Consider the following 21,659-nt stretch of genomic DNA (forward strand, 5'->3'; position numbering starts at 1 on the left):
TTGCATTTTGGTCTCTGAAGCTCTTTAACCCCACATGCTAAATACTATCAGGCAAAAGCTGCTCCCTGTCTGACAGGTGTTTGGACTGAAATCTCAAGCTGGAATTATCAGTCGGTCCTTGTGTCAAGTAACAAGACGTCATTTTTGTAATCCTTTTTTTCCCCAGTTACCTGTATGAGCTAATCAGTTTACTCTAGGTTGTTGCTGTGAACTTGTGATCACATAATTTCAATAAAATTATGTGGTTTATTTTGCTGTTTTATGAAATTGTTCAATCTTTACTTGCAAATAAAAATCTAACACTTACTTATGAGGATCATTGAGCTTCATATATAGTTTTTAAACTAGAAAATCAAAAAATACACCTTTTAGAGTACATCTTCTTAGTAATTGTTGCCATTGCAGCTTTTATTTTATTTTTTCTAAACAATGCACTTTTCTTGATATTTGTTTAGGGAAGGATGCCTTTCAATTGATGTGCCATATATTTCTAATTTAAATTTTTTACAGTTATTTTCCATGTAATTATTATTGTCCATTTCTATGCATGGTGTTTTTAATGTTAACTTAGTTCTGCAGGTGACATGATTACAAATGATGCAACAGAACACGTATTTCAATTCCAAAAAGGTAATGAGAGCAGACAATTTTGCTACCCATCACTCAATGTCAGTGCCAGTTATCAACTAATTTGTCTTTCTGCCAGGTTGTCACTCTGTGTTTGGACTCCCTTCTTACTGCTCTGCATAAATACAAGAAAATTCATAATTTGGGAAACAAACATGATCTGAATATGCAAGGACAAAACAAGTAAGTTTGCAGTTGTTAAAGTTAAAATAGAAACAACAACAAAAGTTGCAAAGTTGCACATGTATATATAGAGTTCAGTTGTTCTGTTGCTGCATCCTTTAGTTTCAGGGTTTAAACCTGCTGGTCAGCCTGTTTGTGTGGAATCAGCTGATGGCTAAATAATTTACTATTTGTCTGGATGTTTTACTCCAGACCAACTAAAACAGCAGTTTTTAAATAACAAATGTTGCCTTAAATTTTGTCATTATAATTTTTTTCTAATTTAATTGATTGCACATTAAAATATACTACAATAGACCTTTTAAAGTAGTTCTTAACTTGTTAATCTGGAAAGGCTTTGTTCTGTTCACTATTGCAAAAATTGGTATTTAAAATGAAATATAAAACAAATAAATATTGGTTTAAATTACAGCAAAAATCAAATTCAATCAGAACCTTGTGAATAAATATTCCGGCTGAGTAATTTATTTGCTTATCCTGTTGTAAAATCAGAAATTTTAATAAATTAGTTGTAACATTTTCATCCAAACATAAGAATGTTGAACATGTCGATCCAGTATGATCCAGCCAACAGTGTCATAAAACCTATTGTATTAATGCTTTTTTTGTCTATTAATTATAAGTATTTTTCCTAATGATTTGAAACTGATGCTTTCATGGTGGTATATCTCATCTCCATACAAGAACATGAGCTGTAACTGCATGATTTTATTTCACCAAGTTTATTTCATCTATGAATCTACCTGTCATTTTGTTTTTACTTTTATTAATTGCAGCTTTTTCACAATAATCAAGCATAACACTTAAGTTAAATATTTATTGTAGTTTTCCAGCTTTAAAGCAGACAAATTTGATGTTACTGTTTTTATACAAATATTGGAAAAAGGAAACTATAATAAAAAAATGCATGACACAGTAACTACCAACATTATTTTTAGGTTATTGCCTTTCTTTCTCTTTCTCTCTCTCTCTCTCTCCTTGCACTTTAGTGTTTTAAAGTTATCGTACTGTTACACTGAGAGGTGTGGTGTGGAAGAAAAAAAACTCCTCAAAGTTGGCTGTAGCATAAACAAAGGTGGTTTATTAGGCCTCCTTCAGCACAGCATGGCTCACAGACAAGACAAAATGACATCTCAAGCTTTCTCCTCTCCCCCTTGGCTCAGCCAGCAGTCCTCTTATATACTGTTGTCCCCACCTTCTCAATTAACTGCCCAGCCAATCAAAGTCCGGCAAACATGGGCCTTTCTATAAAAGAGCTGGGTTTGAGGCGGGCCTCCTCTTTGGTAGGTTCCAAGATGGCCGCTACAAGGACACACCCAAAAGGTAACAAACATTTCACAAACAAAAGGATCACATACACACATTCTAGAACTGAAATGTTACAGAAAATATTATTGCTTCTTAACATTTACTCACTTCCTCCCCCTCTGGTTTACAAAACTCAGGTAAACGAGAAAGGTAGTCAGCAATAAGATTTTTCTTACCTGGACAATGCTGTATGGTGAACTGGTATGGCTGAAGGGCAAGACACCAACGTAATATACGGGCATTCTGATGCTGCTTGGAATGCATCCACTTCAGAGGTCTGTGATCAGTTTGCAGAGTAAACTCCCTTCCTAGGAGATAATATTTTAAAGAGTCCAAAGCCCACTTTATTGCAAGTCCTTCCTTTTCTACTGTGGAGTACTTTTTCTCCCGGTCAAAAAGCTTTTTACTTAAGAAAAGGACAGGTTTCTCTTCACCAGCTTCTCCCTGAGCTAGCACTGCTCCAAGACCAACATTTGAAGCGTCCACTTGAACAATAAACGGCTTGGAAAAGTTAGGACTCTGTAAAACAGGAGCTTGACAAATCAGTTTCTTTAAAGATTGAAATGCATGTTCACAGTCCTCCTTCCACATAATTTTAGAAGTAGACCTTTTTGTCAACTCAGTCAGAGGGGCTGCCAAAGTTGAGAAATGGGGTATAAATCTTCTATACCACCCAACTAAGCCCAAAAATGATCTCACTTGCTTCTTTGTTTGAGGTCTGGGAATTGTTTGAATAGCTTTTACTTTTTCAAGTTGTGGCTTTATCTGTCCATGGCCAACAAGGTAGCCCAGATATTTTACTTCTTCTTGTGCCCATGCACACTTATTCACATTCAGAGTGAGACCAGCATTCTGGATCCTTGCCATTACCACCTTTAGATGTTGTAGGTGATTCTCCCAAGTTTCACTGTAGATCACAACATCATCCAGGTAGGCAGCAGCAAACTTTGAACAGTCACTAAGAATAATGTCCATCAACCTTTGAAAGGTAGCTGGTGCTCCATGAAGACCAAATGGTAGAACCGTGTAATGAAATAAACCCATTCCTGGAATCTGAAAGGCTGTGTATTCCTTACAGGATGGATCTAAAGGCACTTGCCAGTAACCCTTACATAGATCTAAGGTTGTAATGTATTTGGCTTTCCCCAGTCTTTCCAGTAGCTCGTCAATGCGTGGCATGGGATAAGAATCAAAACAGGAAATGCTGTTTAACTTTCTTAAATCAGAACAAAAACGTAGTTGATTTGAGTCTTTTTTAGGAACCAACACAATGGGATTTGACCATTCACTTCTTGATGGCTCTATAACTCCCATTTCCAGCATCATCTGGACCTCTTTTTTCAGTGGATCCATCATTCTTTCTGGAATCCGGTAAGGCTTAAGACGAACAGGTGTTGTATCTTTCAAAGTTATTTTGTGTGTTATAATTTCAGTTCGCCCAGGTACATCTGCAAACAGGGATGGAAAAGACTGTTTAATCTCACCCAGCTGTTGCCACTGATCAGGAGTCAGATGCTTAGGAGCCTTTTCAGATTTGGTCAATTCTCTGCATGGACTCATTTCAGCTTCCCCATCTTTCAACACAGCACTGTCTTCTGGCTGAACATCTTGTACCATCAGGATCTGCTTCACATCCATTTCTGGAACATTTCTTTCATGATACTCCTTTAATAGATTTACATGAAGCAGTTGCTTTGACTTTTGTTTTTCTGGACAGATAATTTCATAAGTCACTGGTCCTGCTCTTCTAACCACAGTGTAGGGTCCTTGCCATTTAGCAAGCAGCTTACTTGGCCCACTGGGCAAGAGTACTAAGACTTTCTGGCCAGTCTTCAGCTCTCTTTCACGGGCATGTCTGTCGTACCATACCTTTTGCTTATGTTGAGCCTTCTCCATATGATCTTTAACTTGTTCTCTGTACTTTTCCAGGTTGTCTCTCATCTGAAGTATGTAGGAGATGATGTTTGTTGGTGAAGCCGCTTCACTGGACCCTGATGCCACTCCAGCCACCCAGTTCTCCTTCAGCATGTCCAAAGGGCCTCTAACCTGTCTCCCATAAAGCAACTCAAAAGGAGAAAAACCAGTTGAGGCTTGTGGTACTTCTCTGTAAGCAAACAAAAGGAAAGGCAACCATTTATCCCAGTTTTTGCCAGCATCATCAATAAACTTTCTCAACATTTGCTTTAATGTACCATTAAATCGTTCTACCAAACCATCAGTTTCTGGATGGTATGGAGTAGTACGAATACCTTTTACACCCAGTTGATCATAAAGAGTTTTCATCACTTGTGACATGAAATTGGTACCCTGATCTGTCAGAATCTCCTTTGGGATACCAACTCTGGAGAAAAGGTCTACTAAACACCGGACAATGTGTTTGACCTGCAAAGAACGTAATGGATAAATATCTGGATATCTGGTTGCATAATCACAGATGACAAATGCATATTTATAGCCATTACTGCTCTTAGGTAAAGGACCTATGATATCCATGGCGATTCTCTCGTAAGGAACACTCATTATAGGTAATGTCTGCAACTGGGCACGGTCTGAAACTTTAGTAGGGGCCACCAACTGACAGTCATGACATGTTTTGCAGTATTCAACTACATCTTTATATAATCCTGGCCAATAAAAACGTTGGGCAACACGATTATAAGTTTTTGCCTGTCCTAAGTGCCCTGACCATGGTATAGTGTGACCCAAATGCAGAATTACTGAACGGTATTCTTTTGGCACAACAAGTCTGGGTTCATCAATGTCTGCCAGATACAAAAGATTATCCCTTATAATGAAAGGCTCTCCTGCTAAACTTTTAAACTCAGCAGCACTCTCTTTTCCACCATCTTTATGTGCTTTATTAAAGAGAGGTTTCAAAGATGGATCGTTTTCTTGTCTCTCTTTAAAGTTATTAGGAATTTTCCACTGGAAATCAATACATGGAGTTAATGGCAATGCAGGTTCAGGGTGTTTTGACCTGCTTTTGTTCCTATTTTTCTCCTGTCTACGCTGTCGTTTTGATTTCCTGATTTTACTTCCTACTTCATACAGATCATCATCTACATCTGGCAGAGGTTCTAAACCCTTTTTCATGGAACGTGTGGTGACAGCACAGGAATAAGCCACAGAGTTTTCTTGAACCAAACTGTCTAGGATTGGTAAATCTTCTCCTAGGATAACATCATATGCTAACTGATTCAAAACTCCAACAGTCAACATAAAAGCTTGTCCTTCAACATCAATAGTGACATCAGCAGTTGGATACTCTTTCTGACATCCATGAACACAAGTAATGTTTACCGGTTTGTTAAAGTTAGGCAGTACATTACTCAACAAAGATGATTTCACCAGAGTTTGTGAGCTACCCGTGTCTGCAAGAGCTTTTACAGCTTTGCCATTTATCACCACATCAACTACATGTTTATGTGGAATCATGTCATCAGAAAGTTCATAATTATGTTCTTTGGAAGGTACCACACATAACTCTACTGACTTACTTTTTCTTAATGGACATAAAGAAGCTTTGTGACCAGGCTGCTGACAATAGTAACAAATGAGATCATACTTTAGTCCAGACTGTGTATACCTCTTACCACCCCTCTTGTCCAAATTGTCAACATTAGTTGCACCTGGAGGTTTTACCTCCATAGACCTTGGTCTCTCAGTCTCTCTTGACTTAAAAGGTTCTCTGTGAGCAGCCAGGTAACGTTCAGCCAGGTCTGCCGCTTCTTCTCCAGTCTTTGGATTGTTCTCCTTCACCCATGTGCGGACGTCTGATTGGAGCACACGTAGATACTGCTCCAAAATGATTGTTTCCCCAATCTCTTCTTTACTCCGACTGTCAGGCCGCATCCATCGCTTGTAGAGTCCCTTTATCCGACCGTAGGTTTCACGTACACTCTCTCCCACTGGAACACTGATGCTTCGAAACCGAAATCTGTAGGTCTCTTCTGTTACATTAAACTTAGACAACACAGCAGCTTTAATAGAGTCATAAGAGTCAGACTGGTCCTCATCCATTCCAGCATATGCCTCAAGGGCTTTTCCAGTCAATAATGTGACCACTCTAGCAGCCCATTCAGCTGGTTGCCATCCCCATGTTTTAGCAATGCGTTCAAAACGTATGAAAAAACTTTCAGGATCCTCACCCTCCTTAAAGTTAGGTATTCTCGGATCACCTCCACGGGTTGGTTCCACTCTTTGTGCAGGAGCTCCTTGTGCTATATGCCGCTGGGGCTGAGATGGAGAATGAGGTTCAGCTTGGTAATCAGAGGCTCCTTGGACTTCCTCTGTTGCAGACAGCTGAGACAGTGTCCTAGTCTCTCGCTTTGAGAAAGCTGCTTCTGTAGAAATGCCAGTCTCGATAGACAGCTCATGTTCAGCATAAACATCACTTCGCAGTTTTGGCATGTTACTGCGCAACTGTTTAATCTGGTCAAACAGTATTGCTTCTGTTCGTTTAGAACGTCGCATAAATTCTCTTATTTCATCAAAGATGTCAGATTCAGAATGTTCTTTACTCACAGCACCAACTGTGGTCTGCTTAGGTCGCACAACCGGTTCAAAAATGTCTTCACCAGCCATGGCTCCTTCAGGTAGTGAATCCGGCTCTGCTGGTCCTCCGCTTTGTCCTTCTTCCATCTCAGAAAGGGGGCTTTTCTTTGTCCCACGAGTTCTTCCACGTCCTACTCCTCTCATTTAGCCTGTTGTCTTCCTTCATTCACAGGCATAAATGATCCCACTTCTGACACCACTGTTACACTGAGAGGTGTGGTGTGGAAGAAAAACTCCTCAAAGTTGGCTGTAGCATAAACAAAGGTGGTTTATTAGGCCTCCTTCAGCACAGCATGGTTCACAGACAAGACAAAATGACATCTCAAGCTTTCTCCTCTCCCCCTTGGCTCAGCCAGCAGTCCTCTTATATACTGTTGTCCCCACCTTCTCAATTAACTGCCCAGCCAATCAAAGTCCGGCAAACATGGGCCTTTCTATAAAAGAGCTGGGTTTGAGGCGGGCCTCCTCTTTGGTAGGTTCCAAGATGGCCGCTACAAGGACACACCCAAAAGGTAACAAACATTTCACAAACAAAAGGATCACATACACACATTCTAGAACTGAAATGTTACAGAAAATATTATTGCTTCTTAACACGTACACTGACAAATTGCAAATGCCAAAAAATATCTTTCGTTTGCTCGCAGGCTAGAACCTTTAGGCTTTATCTACAGTGTTTTAGAAGAGACAGTGTAAAGCTTGACAAAGAAATCTTTAACATTGTAATTTTAAAATAGCCAGGAGAAATTTTAAATAAACTCTTTAGTTAAATACAGCATCCTTTTATCCAACTTTGACAGACATCTAAGCAAACACTTTGCATAAAATCGCATGCAAGACAGCGGTTTTGGTGTAATGTAATCTGAGGGTGACCAGAGCTGGCTCCTTGTAGCCTGCAGTGGACACAAGTATTGACTGTAGTGAAGATATTTCTGCAAATTACAGTGAAATTGAAACAAGTTTTAAACTTCTATGTCTAAAAAGTTTAAACTTTTGGTATAAGTTGAAAAGATCTGTAAAACAATATTGCCTGCTGAAAGCCAGGCGATCTTGTGCATATGTTGAACCAGAGGAATGATTTTAATTACATTCTCAGAACGGACTCATTGGATGTACTTTCACAACTGATTAACCTTTGGCATCAACCCCATTCATGATAGCCACCACAGCTGACCAATCTTAGAAAACATAAAGATTATAACGTAATCAGTTTTACAGATATTGAGCTAAAATTTGGTGTTGCAGTAGCTGAAACATGTTTCCAACACATTCTCTGAGCACTAGCAGATTGTTCAGGACTTTAAACATTGGGATCAACCCTGTCTTACTGTCAGCAAAATATCTTGCAAACAAATGGAGAGATTTTAATGAAACTCTCAGAAAATAATAACTGGATGTTCATTTACAACTGATTAACCTTTGGAGTCAACCTGATTCAAGATAGCTCCTACAGCTGATTGATCGTAGCAAACACAAACATGGCCATAGCAGTCAGATATTGAGCTAAAATGTGGTGTGGTAGTAGCTGAGAGTCATCTCCACCACTTACTCTAATTGCTCACACATCATGTGTTTTTTTTACTTCAAACTTTGGCATGCAAAGCAACAAGCAACATGCATTCCTCTTTTTTTTTTTTGTTTCTTGTTGCCATTTTATTGTTTTCACTTCAGATCTTAGAGGTTTGTGTCACTTTCTAAGGACAGCATACAGAACAGCACCCAGTAAGTCCTTACGGTGCAGGACAAATTTCTAAAAAACTCTCAAATGATGAAGTCACAGTATAAATTATTATTTGAGTGTTAACAGTTGTTTATTTTTCCTCCCAGTTCGCATCAAATGAAATTGTTTGGCATTCTGCTTTTTTTGCTTTACTGGTGCACATGTTCTTAAATTTGAACATGTGCAGCATGGTATTGACAGTAAAATCCTTTTTGGTCCGTCGGTATTGGGATACGTCTGCAAGATGTATGGATGAGGACATTTCGTGAGCACAGATCTTGCAAAATGTATATAAAGTAACGACATGCAGTATCCCCCTCTTGACGCCATGAATGAGTCGCTCCTGCCGTGGGGAGCCGGTGACATGATTGTGATTGGACGAGACACAGAGAATCCAGATCAAAGCAATCTCTAGTGTTTTGGCCCCCAGCGCAGTGTGGAGCGGGCCCACACATACACACACACACACATGCACACACATTGACTATACAGTGCACAGACAATTATATACAGACACACATATGTCTTGCACTCACACTAAAACACATGCATCCTCTTTACCTTTCCCCTCACACACATGTACACTCGTATTTTGGTGTCACACATTTCTGCCCTGCACTCTTGACATGTTCACACATGTACAGCTGACATTCTAATGCACTCAGGGGCTGTGGAGTGTGGATTTGGATGAATAAGATGCAACAGCTTAAGGACACTGTACCAAACAACAAAATATTGAAACTTTAACAGTTTATATATTTTTTTTTAATTAGCACTTGCATTTAAGCTATTTTTTTTCCAATCTTGAAAATAAAAGGAACTTCAAGGAAGTGTTTTTTAGAGTTATATTTTTCAAGAATAGCATAATCGACCATGTCTTTTTTTATAAAATACACCTTAACATATTTTTTTTTGTGGATTCATGATGTAAAATACTGTATGTTGAGATTATAGACTTCCTTCCCCAGAGGTGGTCCATGTATGTAAACAATACACAAGTGTTTCTTTTCCTCATTTAAGGTTTTAAACATTCAGTACAGCTTAAAAATAATAGAGAGGATGGTCACTGACTGCAGCGAAGTCAGAATGTATTTAAAGATTTACAATTAGTTTTGAACTCAACTCCAGTGCAGGACTGTTTTCTTACTCTTGCTATGGGATCTTTCTAACATCCTGACTATACAAAGATTTATTCTATCGATTGCGTGCTTCCTTGTGTTTATGCGTGCTCAGAACTCAGAAAAATCATTCAAATGAGAGACTCACCTGGGTTCACTTTGGTACAATAAAGTTTCTTTCTTCATGCCATTTTAAATTTAATTGCGTACTCCGTCCTTGTGGTTAAATTTGGATAGATACTGGACACAGTAAGGCATGTGCACACACTCACATTACTCTTAATTTAGCATATGCTCTGCCTTTTTAAAATGGTAAAGCATTGTATTAATGATCGGAGCTTTCGAGATCAGTATTAGAAATGCTTGGTTTGTTTGTTTGTGCACTACCATAAACTGAATGCATTCTAATGATATCTGAACTCAGTTTTTCATTTTACTTCAAGAATATAGCAGCTTAATTTTTCAGATCTTTTAAGGCTTTGGCAAAAATATCATCGTACATCAAAATTATCAGCTGGGAAGGGGTTTGTATCAAAATTTATTTAGTACATTTATATGCGTTAAGTTCCACTTCCTTTAATCATCACATTTACAGTCCTTGTTAAATAAATCATTTCAGGATGGTAAAAGGCATGTCTTTCTGTCTGCAATACCTTATTTAATTGCTACTCAGGTTGATGACTCCCACTAATATTGACTAATATATAATATTGACTAATATTGATTAATATTAGTCTACTGTTATTTTTCACAAGTGGTCACTATTCGTTTAACCCTTTTAAATCACATTAGCATTGCCATTTTTTGCAATAATTGACTCAATTGTACTGAATGCTTTACTTGATGCACTGCTAGACTTGCACCAACAGATGCCTCCTAATGTGAAAGGACTCGTCTGATTGCAAGGTTGAGATGGACTTAATGAGATGAGGAAACGTCCTGTCTGTGGTGTAAAAGACCAGGGCAAATTCGCTATGATGCCGTTTTCTTTCAGGTTCTTCACCCTGACTGTCTGATTACTGAAAATTTGCAATATAAATGCAGTTACTTCCCGAACATATTTAGCCTGGTAGGTAATGATCTAATTGTTGCAAACTGCCACGAAACATAAACACAGCGTTGAAGTTTTAAACTGATGCTACGAGTAACGTCATCAGATGTGAAGTGTGCGCTGGCATGAATGTAAACAGTCTTTGTCTCGCCTGCACACACAGTCATTTGTTGTGTATACACTCATGCAAATGCAGGCGCTCCTTTCCTCTTGCTTTTTTGTTTTTTGTTAAAAACACACACAGAAATCCCCATTCACTTCTTAGCTGTAGAGTGTGCGTCTGGCTGCTGAGGGCTGGGACAAATCCTGAAGCTGAATGGGAGGATGCAGTGCCTTCAATGTGACCTTGCTGGGGACATCAGAGCAGAGTGTGTGCACTCTGTGTGCAGACGGAGGCAGACAGCTTCAGACCAACACACACACACACACACACACACAGAGCGCTTCAAAAGAAGCAAAGCGCAGTTACAAAACTTTAAGTCTTATTTCATACTTTCCAGTGGTAACAGTTAAATTGACATTTTCTCTTCCCTCCATCCTCATAAATGGAAGCTCCCATTAAATTGCTTTCATATGGTTAATCCAAATTAAGCATGCTCACAAAATAAGATATTCCATTTCATTTGGATAGCTGATGATTCCAACAAATCTCTCTTTTCCCTCTCCATGTGCTCTCAATACCGAGGCTCTACTGAATGAATTACTTCATATTTTTGGGGAAAAACCCAATTCTGGGCAAAAATGTTTGTGTAAGACAATTCTCTGTATTTGCCATGGCATGAATGCCGAACACGGCAGCATTCAAGTGTTTTAGTGGCTTAGAGGAAGTACTTTTCAGTTGGAAAAAAAGTTGCTTAATTGAACCAGATATTCTATTGTGCAACAGTCACATTCTTTCTCTAAAACCAACAGAATAGAAAATGAACGCGTGAAACAGCTGAACGAATGAAAGAATTATCTTTGTGTTGGTATTCGTGCAGCTTTTTACGCCTGCTCATTTATCTCAGCAGTGGTCGGTTACATTTCCTCCTTCATAATCAGTGATGAAGAGGGAATTAGAGCTGCGTTCATTAAAACAATTTCTTTATTCTACTCCTACTGCTGTGAGCCCAGTTTGAGATTAAAAAATGTAAAGATACTTCAAAAAAATGTATAGATAGACTTCAACAGTCTTTCTATCTCCTTTGGTGATTTAAATCTATCCTATCACAATGAGGCTTGCTATTGGCTTCATCACGTATGGATTTAAATTGCTTAACTTTTTCTGCAGTGACACACTTTGATCATTTTGCTGCATGTCTTGTGTTACCAAGTATACTGAAATGCTGAAATATATTGTGAACCAGATGCAGAAGTAAGCAAAAACAAGCCATAGATATGTGGAGTGCCACTTTTTACCAAATATAAATTGGTTTCCCTCCTTGCTTTTACAAGCACAAAAGAAAGTTATTTCTTCTTTCAGAAATGTCAAAAACTGCCTCACAAGCATGCAAGAACTATCCCAAAAATAGTGTTTTAAAGCAATAATTCTGATTTGCAGGATGTATGGAGTGGGGTTTTGTAGGAAGGTTATGAACAATTATTACCTTACTTGCTGTGGATAACTTTTTCAACTACCTCAGTTTAGAGAAATAGAGTTTAATTCTGATTAGATTGATGACTTAATGGCTAGTCAGAGCAAGACCAAAACCCAAGTGTAACGTGTAAATGGGTAGCTGGCTGTGTTCACAAACTAAGTGGCCTTGAAGAAGTAGTGAGAGATGCCACCAAGACACCTGTGAGCTCTCTGAAGGAGTTCCAAGCTTCAGCGACCTACAACGGCTGTCACCAGAGGTTTTCACCAGTCTAAGCTTTACGGGAGTATGGCAAAAAGATTGCCAAACTCTAGTCGAGATTCAATTTCATATCAACATGATTGATTTATGACAGCGATAAAAGGATAAAACATCCAAGGGGGTGAATACTTTTTTCTAGGCGCCATATAATGGGAAACTGACACCAATGTAAAAACTTTTAATATAGCAATTGCATTAACCGAAATAATCTTTTTGAGATTGCCATGTATTTGTTTCAAGACGGCAGTAATCCACTTTGTTTTTGGCACCACTAGGACTAGCTTTAAATTCTATTTCTCCAAACTACTGCAGTTCAAACATCTACCTACAACAGGTAAGACATTATTGTTCATGACCTTTACACAGAACCTCACTTCAAAAGATCTGAACTATCCCTTTAAAGTCCAAACACACTCTTTCCCAGACTTTTTTTTCTGAGTTTAACCTTTGTTTCCCACAGGCTACCACTGATTCATGTGCTACAGTGTTGATAGAAGGCAAACACATGCATTCTTGCTTGCCTTTTCAGGCTGTCTTCTGATAGAACTTGCCCATGGTAAGTTCTCTGCAGACTTACTGATAAAATAGAGTTATTTTCCCCACACTTGACTCAAAGCTGCCACATTCCCACCATAAAATTAGGCCTCTACAGACCTCTACATTCAGCTAGCATGTGCTTTATTGGTGAAGTGTGTTGAATGAGAATAGAGGACCAAGAACAGAGATGGCCCAACCCCCGATACCCCCCCCCCCACACACCCCCAAACTAAGCATAGCGTGTATCTTTACTTAACAATCTTGTACTAAGACTTTAGAGAGTACTCCCACAGTAAGAAAGAAAGAAAGAACGAAAGAAAGAAAAGAAAGACTACATTGTGACATATCAAAGAAAAAAAATCAAAAAAGCAGTCTCAAGGTGACTCTGTCTGCAAGTTCAAGTCAGGACAAACTTTAACAATCAGTTCATCTGGAGCTGTTGTGCAATTATCAACAGCAAGAGCTGGGAGCCTTAATAGAGGCCTGATTTTGATTTTATCCAGTTGGAGTGCACCAAAGCCTGCCTTTGCCATCTGAAATTTAGAATATTTCAAAAAATCTGTTGCAGCTTCTGAACAGGAAATTTCCGCAAGGGGCCGTGCAGAATCCCCAGAAGTGCCATCTTAATTTTCCCAATTACAACATTTAAAACTGACAAGTGTATTTCCCTTTTGTTAACTAATTTTAGATCCACAAAATGCAACACAAACTTTGGAGGGTTCGCTTTTTTATAATGGAGCTGAGTCGTGGAGTAGGAGCAGCTGAAAGCCATCTGCTGTGGAGGAAGAAGTGGCTGCTTTAACAAGTAGGCAAACTGTCAAAGAGGATTAATGCTCTACCTTAAACCTGAGTTAATAATAAATGGGCTGTTTACTTGTTCAAGGGGGAGGCCATAGATAACAGCACTCAAAACCCCTCCCTTTACTGCCAAAAAGATAAATTCTGGTTAAGTGGGGACCTGCCTGCATTGTGGCCTCCAGTTCCCCAATCATTATGAACAAAACAAGAGTTTTACTCTCACTTACTAATGGAAAAGGTCAGATTGCATGCATCTATACTCTGCATTTTGAAGAACCTTGGGGATGTTTTGTTCCTGATTAGGAGTTTTCTCAGCAAGATTACCATTTTTCAGCATTTTAAGTTTATAAAAAGAAAAAAAGTGTGATCACTTTACATTTTCACTGTTACGATTCATAATATCACTTGTATTTTGACTGTGATGGATTCATTGCATCTGACCACCAGCACAGCACCCAACCCCTGATGAAGGGCTTCAAAAGAAAGCCAAAGGCGGCTTTAAAACTGGTGTGTGTATCACCTTCTTAGCTGCTGATGCATGCAAGAAAATGTGGGAAAGAAACCCCTGAGAAAGAGTCAAAAAATGTCTTCTTCGCTCCCCCTCTCTACTTCCCTCCTAGAGGGCTGTATTAGCCCACGGTGGGGATTTAACTAATGAGCCTAGCTGCTCTCCAATGAAGGCATCCCAAGACAGCCTTTCTCCTACAATTGGTTCCAATGGGTTTAAATGCGCTGGTCGCTGCCAAGCTCCACTCTGTCCAGGAGATTAGAAGGTAGTAAACTCGATGAAGGAGATGTCGTAGACGGGTAACTTTTTGCATTATTTGCTGTTAAGATGATTGCTGGGCAAAAAAAATAAATAAAACATGCCAGTGAGTCAGCAGGACTAGTCTATCATCATTTTGAATGCATAAAGAAAATTTTATGAAAAAAAAAATGCTAATAACATAAAATACAGAAATTTCTAACTGTGAACAGTGAAAGAGAAAGAACGTTTTAATAAATTGCCAGTTAATTAAAAAAACATACAGACCAAGGTTCACGGTACTGATATTATTTGTGGGACCAGGAGGAAATTTTTGAATCAATTTAAATAATTATTGTTGTACATTAAAATGTTATAGGTACCAAAAGAGCCAAGAAACCAAAAGAATAAATATACTGAAAAAGAAGTGCAGTGGATAATGTTTTTAAAACGCCTGCAGAAAGTAGTCATAGAGAGCGAACTGATGTGCTAATACTGTAGCTACTAAAGCAGCACGAGTCAAGTCTCTACAGAACCTCGCAACAAAAGGCGCTAAACAGAGAGGGAATTTGATTCAAGTCATCACAATTTTGTATTCAGTTGTTGTGGAGCAAACTAAAAGAGTAGACTACAGTGTGTGGTACAGTGTAAAATGTGTGGTGCTGTTCCCACAACAAACGCATGGCACCATCACATCCTAACCCTCCCGTGGCCTTCAGGTAAAGATGACCCGAAGTTACAAGGGCTTCTCTACCTCTTTCATCGCTCTCGTTTGAGGGCTTCAAGGGGGTTAAATTTCACCCCTTTAACCAAACATGCTGTGCAAATAAGCAAGAAGATTTTATTTGTTTGTTTGTTTGCACCTTTTTGGCGAGAAAATACAACAAACGGGAAGAATCTAAAACATCGATTTAATATTGTGTGGGCAAACAACCGTGTTTACCATTTTCCAGAGAGCTTACACTCATTATGTGCTGGGAGAAAGCTTCCAAACTGCTAAACTTGATGCTACTAACAACATGTCACAGAGAATAGAAGTCAGAGCAGATGACGTAAAAAGACAATAATAGAGCGCATTAAAACCGACATGGTCTTGCATCTAGTAAGACAAGACAAAACAACATGACAGATTTGGTCAGTTTGATCATTTATGTCATTATTGAATATAAACTTCTAAGTTTTCACTCCTGTTTTTAATGTCTGGCTCGTTTCACATGGAGAGCTTAGTATTTACCAAGGTGGAATTCATTAATAGGAGTTTGAGAAGCAGTGGTATCCATTCATTCATCCATTTCCTTTACCCCCCCCTTTTTCCCTTTTGGGTTACTTGATTTGATTGACCCCACATAATGATGTAATTTGCTCCTGTTCGTGTATGTGGAAATTAGTACAGCACTAGCTACTAGATTTATTAAAAGAATTAATAAATAAATTAATGCTTCTTCCTTCATTCATGAAATGATATTGCTGTAATTTGCTGCCACAAAGTTCTGTGGCCAATGTGGGATCATTGCTGCACTGCAAAGATATTAAAGCTGTAATAATTTATTTTTTTGCCACTAAGGGAGCAGCAGACCTAAGTTGTAAACATTTCAGTACTATGCAGACCCTGTATAAAGTAAAACTGGAGTGCATGTTACTGACTAGATTCTTTTTTACACTTCCTGTAGGAAAATAAAATTATTAACCTCAATTTAAAATTGAGTTTTTTTTATATATTCATCAAATATTCACCTAAACACTTTGCTCCTCACTATGATTGGAAAATACAGTAAGTGGCTGTTCCAAAAAAATGCTTCCATATTTAAAATTGTTACTGTACTGTGTAAAGTAAAAATAGAATGTGCAACTTTAACCAAATTTAAATGCTATGTGATTTAAAATGGCATTGTATGCTGTGATGGTCATAGACCTGGGACCACATTACAAATATTTCAATAACATTAATTAATAAATAAGCTATATTATGTGGTTGCCTGAGATTCTAACATAAAAAAGGATATGTTGATTGTGAATTTAATGCCAGCAAAAATAACTTTCATAAAGTTAAGAAAAGACAAGTGTTGACAAACTATGTTGCAAGGACTAGCTGTTTTGAAACTGATTTTTTTTCCCATTTTGATTTGATGTAAGATTTCAGCTGCTCTTTTTTTCTGTTTTGCCAAACCTTACATTTTGCCCACATTAAAAAAGGAAGTTTATTTTCATGAAAGACGGCAGCGCAAACAGACGATGAGGCTCACTCCTCTGAGGATGACTTCAATGGTTGCATTTTATCTGCAGGTCTTTGTTTTATTATTGCCTTCTAATTCTTATAAACTCAAACAGCAGGGGGGCATTTGCAAAAATGTTAGCATTTATATAGCGCATTCCAGCAGACCATTACAATGATTTAAATCATACAGCGTTGGCAGTTGTAAACACTGTTCATAAAGGCATTTGCAAACTGCTGTTGGAGTGTTTAAAAAGCAGACAAGCAATAATAAAACATTAACTTCAGTGGTGGTTTTAGTTAAAAAGTGTTTGATTTGCAATCTGGACTATTTTCTCACACATTTTAAGAAGCAGAATGTGCTGTTCCAACGTAAGTCTATGAAAAAAAAAAAACACAACCTACTCAATTTGTTCATTTGTGACTTAAAAGTGAGAATGCATTAGTTAATATAAAGATAATTACAAAGTAATACTCTAAAGAGCTGAGAGCAATCTACAGTCAAGTGGCAACATTTATATTCCACTGGTAATCAGTGCAGCTTTAAAAATTCAACAGAAGCACGTTTTAACGTCTGTTGCTGGGGTTTGCATGACTGACAAGTGTATTATGGTCTGTAACGGCGGCTGTTTGTCCACTTCAGCTCTGATTAGAGCCAGCCTGACCACAGTGAGAAATGAGAGAAAGCTAAAAAAGCCCAAACTCTGAATTGTTGTCACAGTGGTGTTTAAAAATACCAAAAAAAAAAAAAAAAAAAACACTCACAATTATGCCAAGTTTTTAAATCTGTTTATACTGAATTTGGTTGGTATGTGTGTTGAACCTCTGCTACAAAAAGCAGCTAAAGTAAAAATAGGAAAAAAAACAACAACATTATTTAAGGGGGAAATTGTCATAGTGCAAAACGGTTGTCCTTGAATCTGAAGGTTAATGGTCCAGTCCATTTCTAGAGTACCAAATCAGACCTTGCTCTCAATGTCATTTCTACATCACTACAGTATCTTCTAAATTAATATAATGACATTTTGAGGGGAAAATAGCCCAAACATTTTATAAAACAGCATTTCAGGAATAAAAAAAAAAACACATGAAAAATTATATAATAATATTAAACAAAACAGAAAAAAACCTATCTTTGCATGTTCTATTTTTATTTTTTCTATGTTTGTTTTTCAAAAAATGAAATTATGCTATAGTGTTATATAAAAATTCGATTTTGTTTTCAATTTGTAATGCTGTGTTTCCCTGCATATCTGACAGAAACGATAATATTTCACAAGCATGACAGGCTTGTTTTCTGTGGAATCAATCATTTTATGTTGGGTCAAAAAGCATCTTCACCTATAAGCTGATGTGTCACAAAGCATTCTTGTATTCTTCTCACACTTGATTTTTAAAGATATTTTTAATTTTGTTTTTCTTTACTCGGTTGTCTGTTTTGGCATGAGTCATTTATTTGTAAGGATTTGTTTCAGTCTTTTCTTGAATGTAAAAACATAACCTGTAGTAAACTCGACTACAGTGTAGATGAAAGGAGAGGATTCTTTCAGGCTGTTTTCTGTATCCAGAACAGCTGACAAAGAGCTTATAACAGGGGATTAGGTGTTGCTTTTCAAGGTGTTTTTCTGATATCAAAATTGTACGTTCACTGTCATCAGTCAAGAGAAAGGGTGTGTCATGTAACAAATCTTTCTTTTTACAACCTTCAACATGAGAATCCGCCTTGAAGCAAGTCACATATACAATTCTGATAAAAAAAAAGCAGTTCTGTTTGTATTTAGTTTGCAGTCCCAAATTAAATCTAATGTTTGTGATGCAACTGATTTTATCTACAAAATCCTAGCAATGACCATCACCATCACTGGAAAAATTACGTCTGACTTTATCCAAGCTGAACACGTGGGATTGGAGCTATGCAAAGAGGTCGACCCAATGGCCCCTGCCCTGCTTCGTTTCCGTGGCAACCAATAAAAATAAACACTGAACAGTGACTCACAATCCCAAGCTCTGAGTCGGAGTTACTCACCCTCCTGGCTGGAGGTGATGACGCAGAAAGCAAAACTGAAATATTTCATCTCGTTTATTAAACCAAATGTATCCCTTTTTTTTTTCTTTTTTTTCCCAGAAATCAAAAGCAGCAAAGGCCTGTCTCCTCCTCATTTCCACTTGTGCCTTTATTAGGTATTCAGTGAAAGGCTCATTTGTAACAACGATGTGTCGCTGTGAGTATCACCCTCAACTGCAAAGTCTCTGAGGTCTTTCTGCTGGTATAAATCATTAAGACAGAGACTCCTCTGAGATGCTGTGGTGGTCAGAATCTTTTTATGCTAAAATGAATTTGATTTCATTTGGCCAGCCACATAACAAGCAGAGTGATGCTGAACATCTGTTGAGTTTATTTCCAACTCATTTAAACACTAAAAAACAATCTGCAAAACTGCTGTTGTAAGGTTTGGTCACTTGAGTCATTTGAGTCCACAAATTCATATCAAAATTACACATTTACGCTCATTTTTGAGCTTATATTGTATGTGAGCCTCCATCCGCAGCAGATAAAGCAATATGGAGGATGCTTGTTGTGAGGAAACCATTGTTCTATTACTAATCCTGGCTCAGCTTCTCCACCAACCAGCAGCGGAGGCTTAAATGCAGCAACCCTTTTAATTCTCCACTTTGTGCTGCTGTTGTGCTCTTGTAAATACGACCAACAGGCTCAAGAAACACGCCTGCATTTGATATGAACCACATCTGCTAAAATGAATTGTGACTTGTGAGATTTTTTGGATTATTATTTCGTCTCCTTCCTTTGGATTGCCTCTTGTCATCTGCTAGAAGATGTACAGTGGCGAAGATGTGACTCTGGTGTCGGAGAGCACATCAAAGACAGGAGTGTGTGTGTGTGTGCGTGAGTGAGAGGTCTGCTTTACCTTTGAACATAGAATAGGATTGGAGGCTGCGCCAGCTCTCTGCAGGCAAGGCTCAGGCTGATCAGAGGCCGCCCAGCGCAGCAAATGCAGAAGCAGCAGCAGCAGCAGCAGCGGGCAGAAACATTCATGCTAGAGTCAGTTTCAAAGGAGCCCCTCTCCCCACCACTGATAGTCTGCACACTCAAGCCCTCGCCACCAAGGGAAACTGAGACTGTACGCCAAAGCTCAACACCCTGCAGAGCTTAGACATTGTCATATGGAACAAAGTTACCAATTCAACAGTCTCTCGCCCAGTTCCTTCTAAATACCGCATTTCCCATGACGCAGAGCAAAGATAAAGAGAAAAGATAAGAGCAGAGGTGAATGCAGTCTCTCGCCAGGAAGTTCAGCGTGTCTACAACAGGCCTCTGAAAAACAGATCACACTCACCTTTACGTCTGCACAGGCTAACGGGATAAAGTCAGCATGCTACCCTGACCTGTTTCTAGGGCTTGATTCAATTAAAATGTGTGGTCTTTTTTTTTGGTTTTCTTTTTTTCCTAATCATTCCTTCACTACTTATGCACATATTAATAATTACAATCACAGTTCACACTCTCGCAGTTAATTGTTCAGTTGCAGAAAATTTCACAGGGCCGCAGCTGAAGCCTGGGAGATGAAAACAGGATGAGGATGGAGGGGGTTCAAAAAATGGGGGGGGAGGGGCATTAATGTTCTTCCACTGTCACTGGACTGTAAAACACAGATGGGATCCCCATCATGTGTTGTTGCTCAGTAGAAACATAATCCCTTATGATTTAAAGGTCCATATTTACATGTTAATAAAATATTATCAGCAGATGATAGGAAACATCCATTAATTTTCAATAAGCCAAATAGATAATTTACCATATTTTCCGCACTATAGGGCGCACTGGATTATAAGACGAACTGTCAATGAATGATCCATTTTCGAACTTTCGTCATATATAAGGCCAACTGGATTATAAGGCGAAACAAAACAGCCCCCTGTCGTTTCGGACAATACTGCACCGACGTAAGCGTCAAGTATAAACGCCTCCACTGCTCACCGTGCGCGGAGCCCTGCGTGATGCTACAAAGCGCAACTATAACTGAGCCTTAAAGCTGCATGCAGCGCGGTTTAGTAGTTTACCAAAGTCGTACTAAAACATTACGGCTTCTTACATATATAAGGCGCTCCGGATTGTAAGGCGCACTGTCGGTTTTTTGAGAAAATTGAAGGCTTTTAAGTGCGCCTTATAGTCCGGAAAATATGGTAGATCTTATGAAGTTGCGTTCTATAGAAAGATTAGGAAACAATTAATAATTTACCTGCTCTCGATAACTCTTTGAACAATCTCAATTTCAAAGAACAGATTTTAGTTCTGACTGGACAGATGAGCTAATGGCTGATCCAGTCGATGTCAACTAAATTGGACTGCTGCTGTCTTCAACTCCAGTCTGAAATATTTCACAGTGATTCACGCAAACATTATTTCAAAAACCCTTACGCACCTGTCAGTTTGATGTGTGGTTATTTCAATTGAAATATTAGGATATTTCAGGCAGAAGTGTAGTATTTTTGATAATAACCATTGAATTCTATGTTAATAACCCTTGAATGTGAACTTAACAGCAACAATTTCATTAATGATAATGCAAACTCTATTTTAAAAACTTTTACAGTGTAGTCAGTTCACATTACATTGATATTTACAGAGGATTATTTGGTTAATTGCAAATCCAAATCGCAGCAGCAGCTAGCTGTAGCACTTTGAGGGGTACCTTTGACACGAATATTGTATATATATATATATATATATATATTATTTTTTTACAATACAAAGGTCATCAATCCATTTACACAGTAACGTTTACATTTTGTCAACATTGTAGTGAGTCTAACTTACGCACATCGCTCACCTTCATTTTATCAGAAACAGGAAGCTTACAAGGTGAAGTCAGTGACCACAGGAAGAAAAACAAGGACTTCTGCTTTATTGCATGAGAAATAATTCTTGAATGTGACAAAACTCTAACAGGG

The 21,659-nt window shown here is 38.3% G+C and overlaps 2 protein-coding genes across 2 annotated transcripts in view; both read right to left on the reverse strand.

Moving 5' to 3' along the window:
• The window catches only part of roraa (RAR-related orphan receptor A, paralog a), a 194,217-nt gene that overhangs the window by 140,505 nt on the left and 32,053 nt on the right, over positions 1-21,659 (reverse strand). The gene's annotated exons all lie outside the window — the stretch shown is intronic.
• LOC119617451 lies at positions 1,833-7,261 on the reverse strand. The gene has a single exon (XM_037978259.1). It carries the CDS (start codon positions 6,814-6,816, stop codon positions 2,212-2,214), a length of 4,605 nt encoding a protein of 1,534 aa, XP_037834187.1. The 5' UTR covers positions 6,817-7,261; the 3' UTR covers positions 1,833-2,211.

This window comes from Kryptolebias marmoratus, linkage group LG11 (genome assembly GCF_001649575.2).
Source record: "Kryptolebias marmoratus isolate JLee-2015 linkage group LG11, ASM164957v2, whole genome shotgun sequence".
Lineage (NCBI taxonomy): Eukaryota > Metazoa > Chordata > Actinopteri > Cyprinodontiformes > Rivulidae > Kryptolebias > Kryptolebias marmoratus.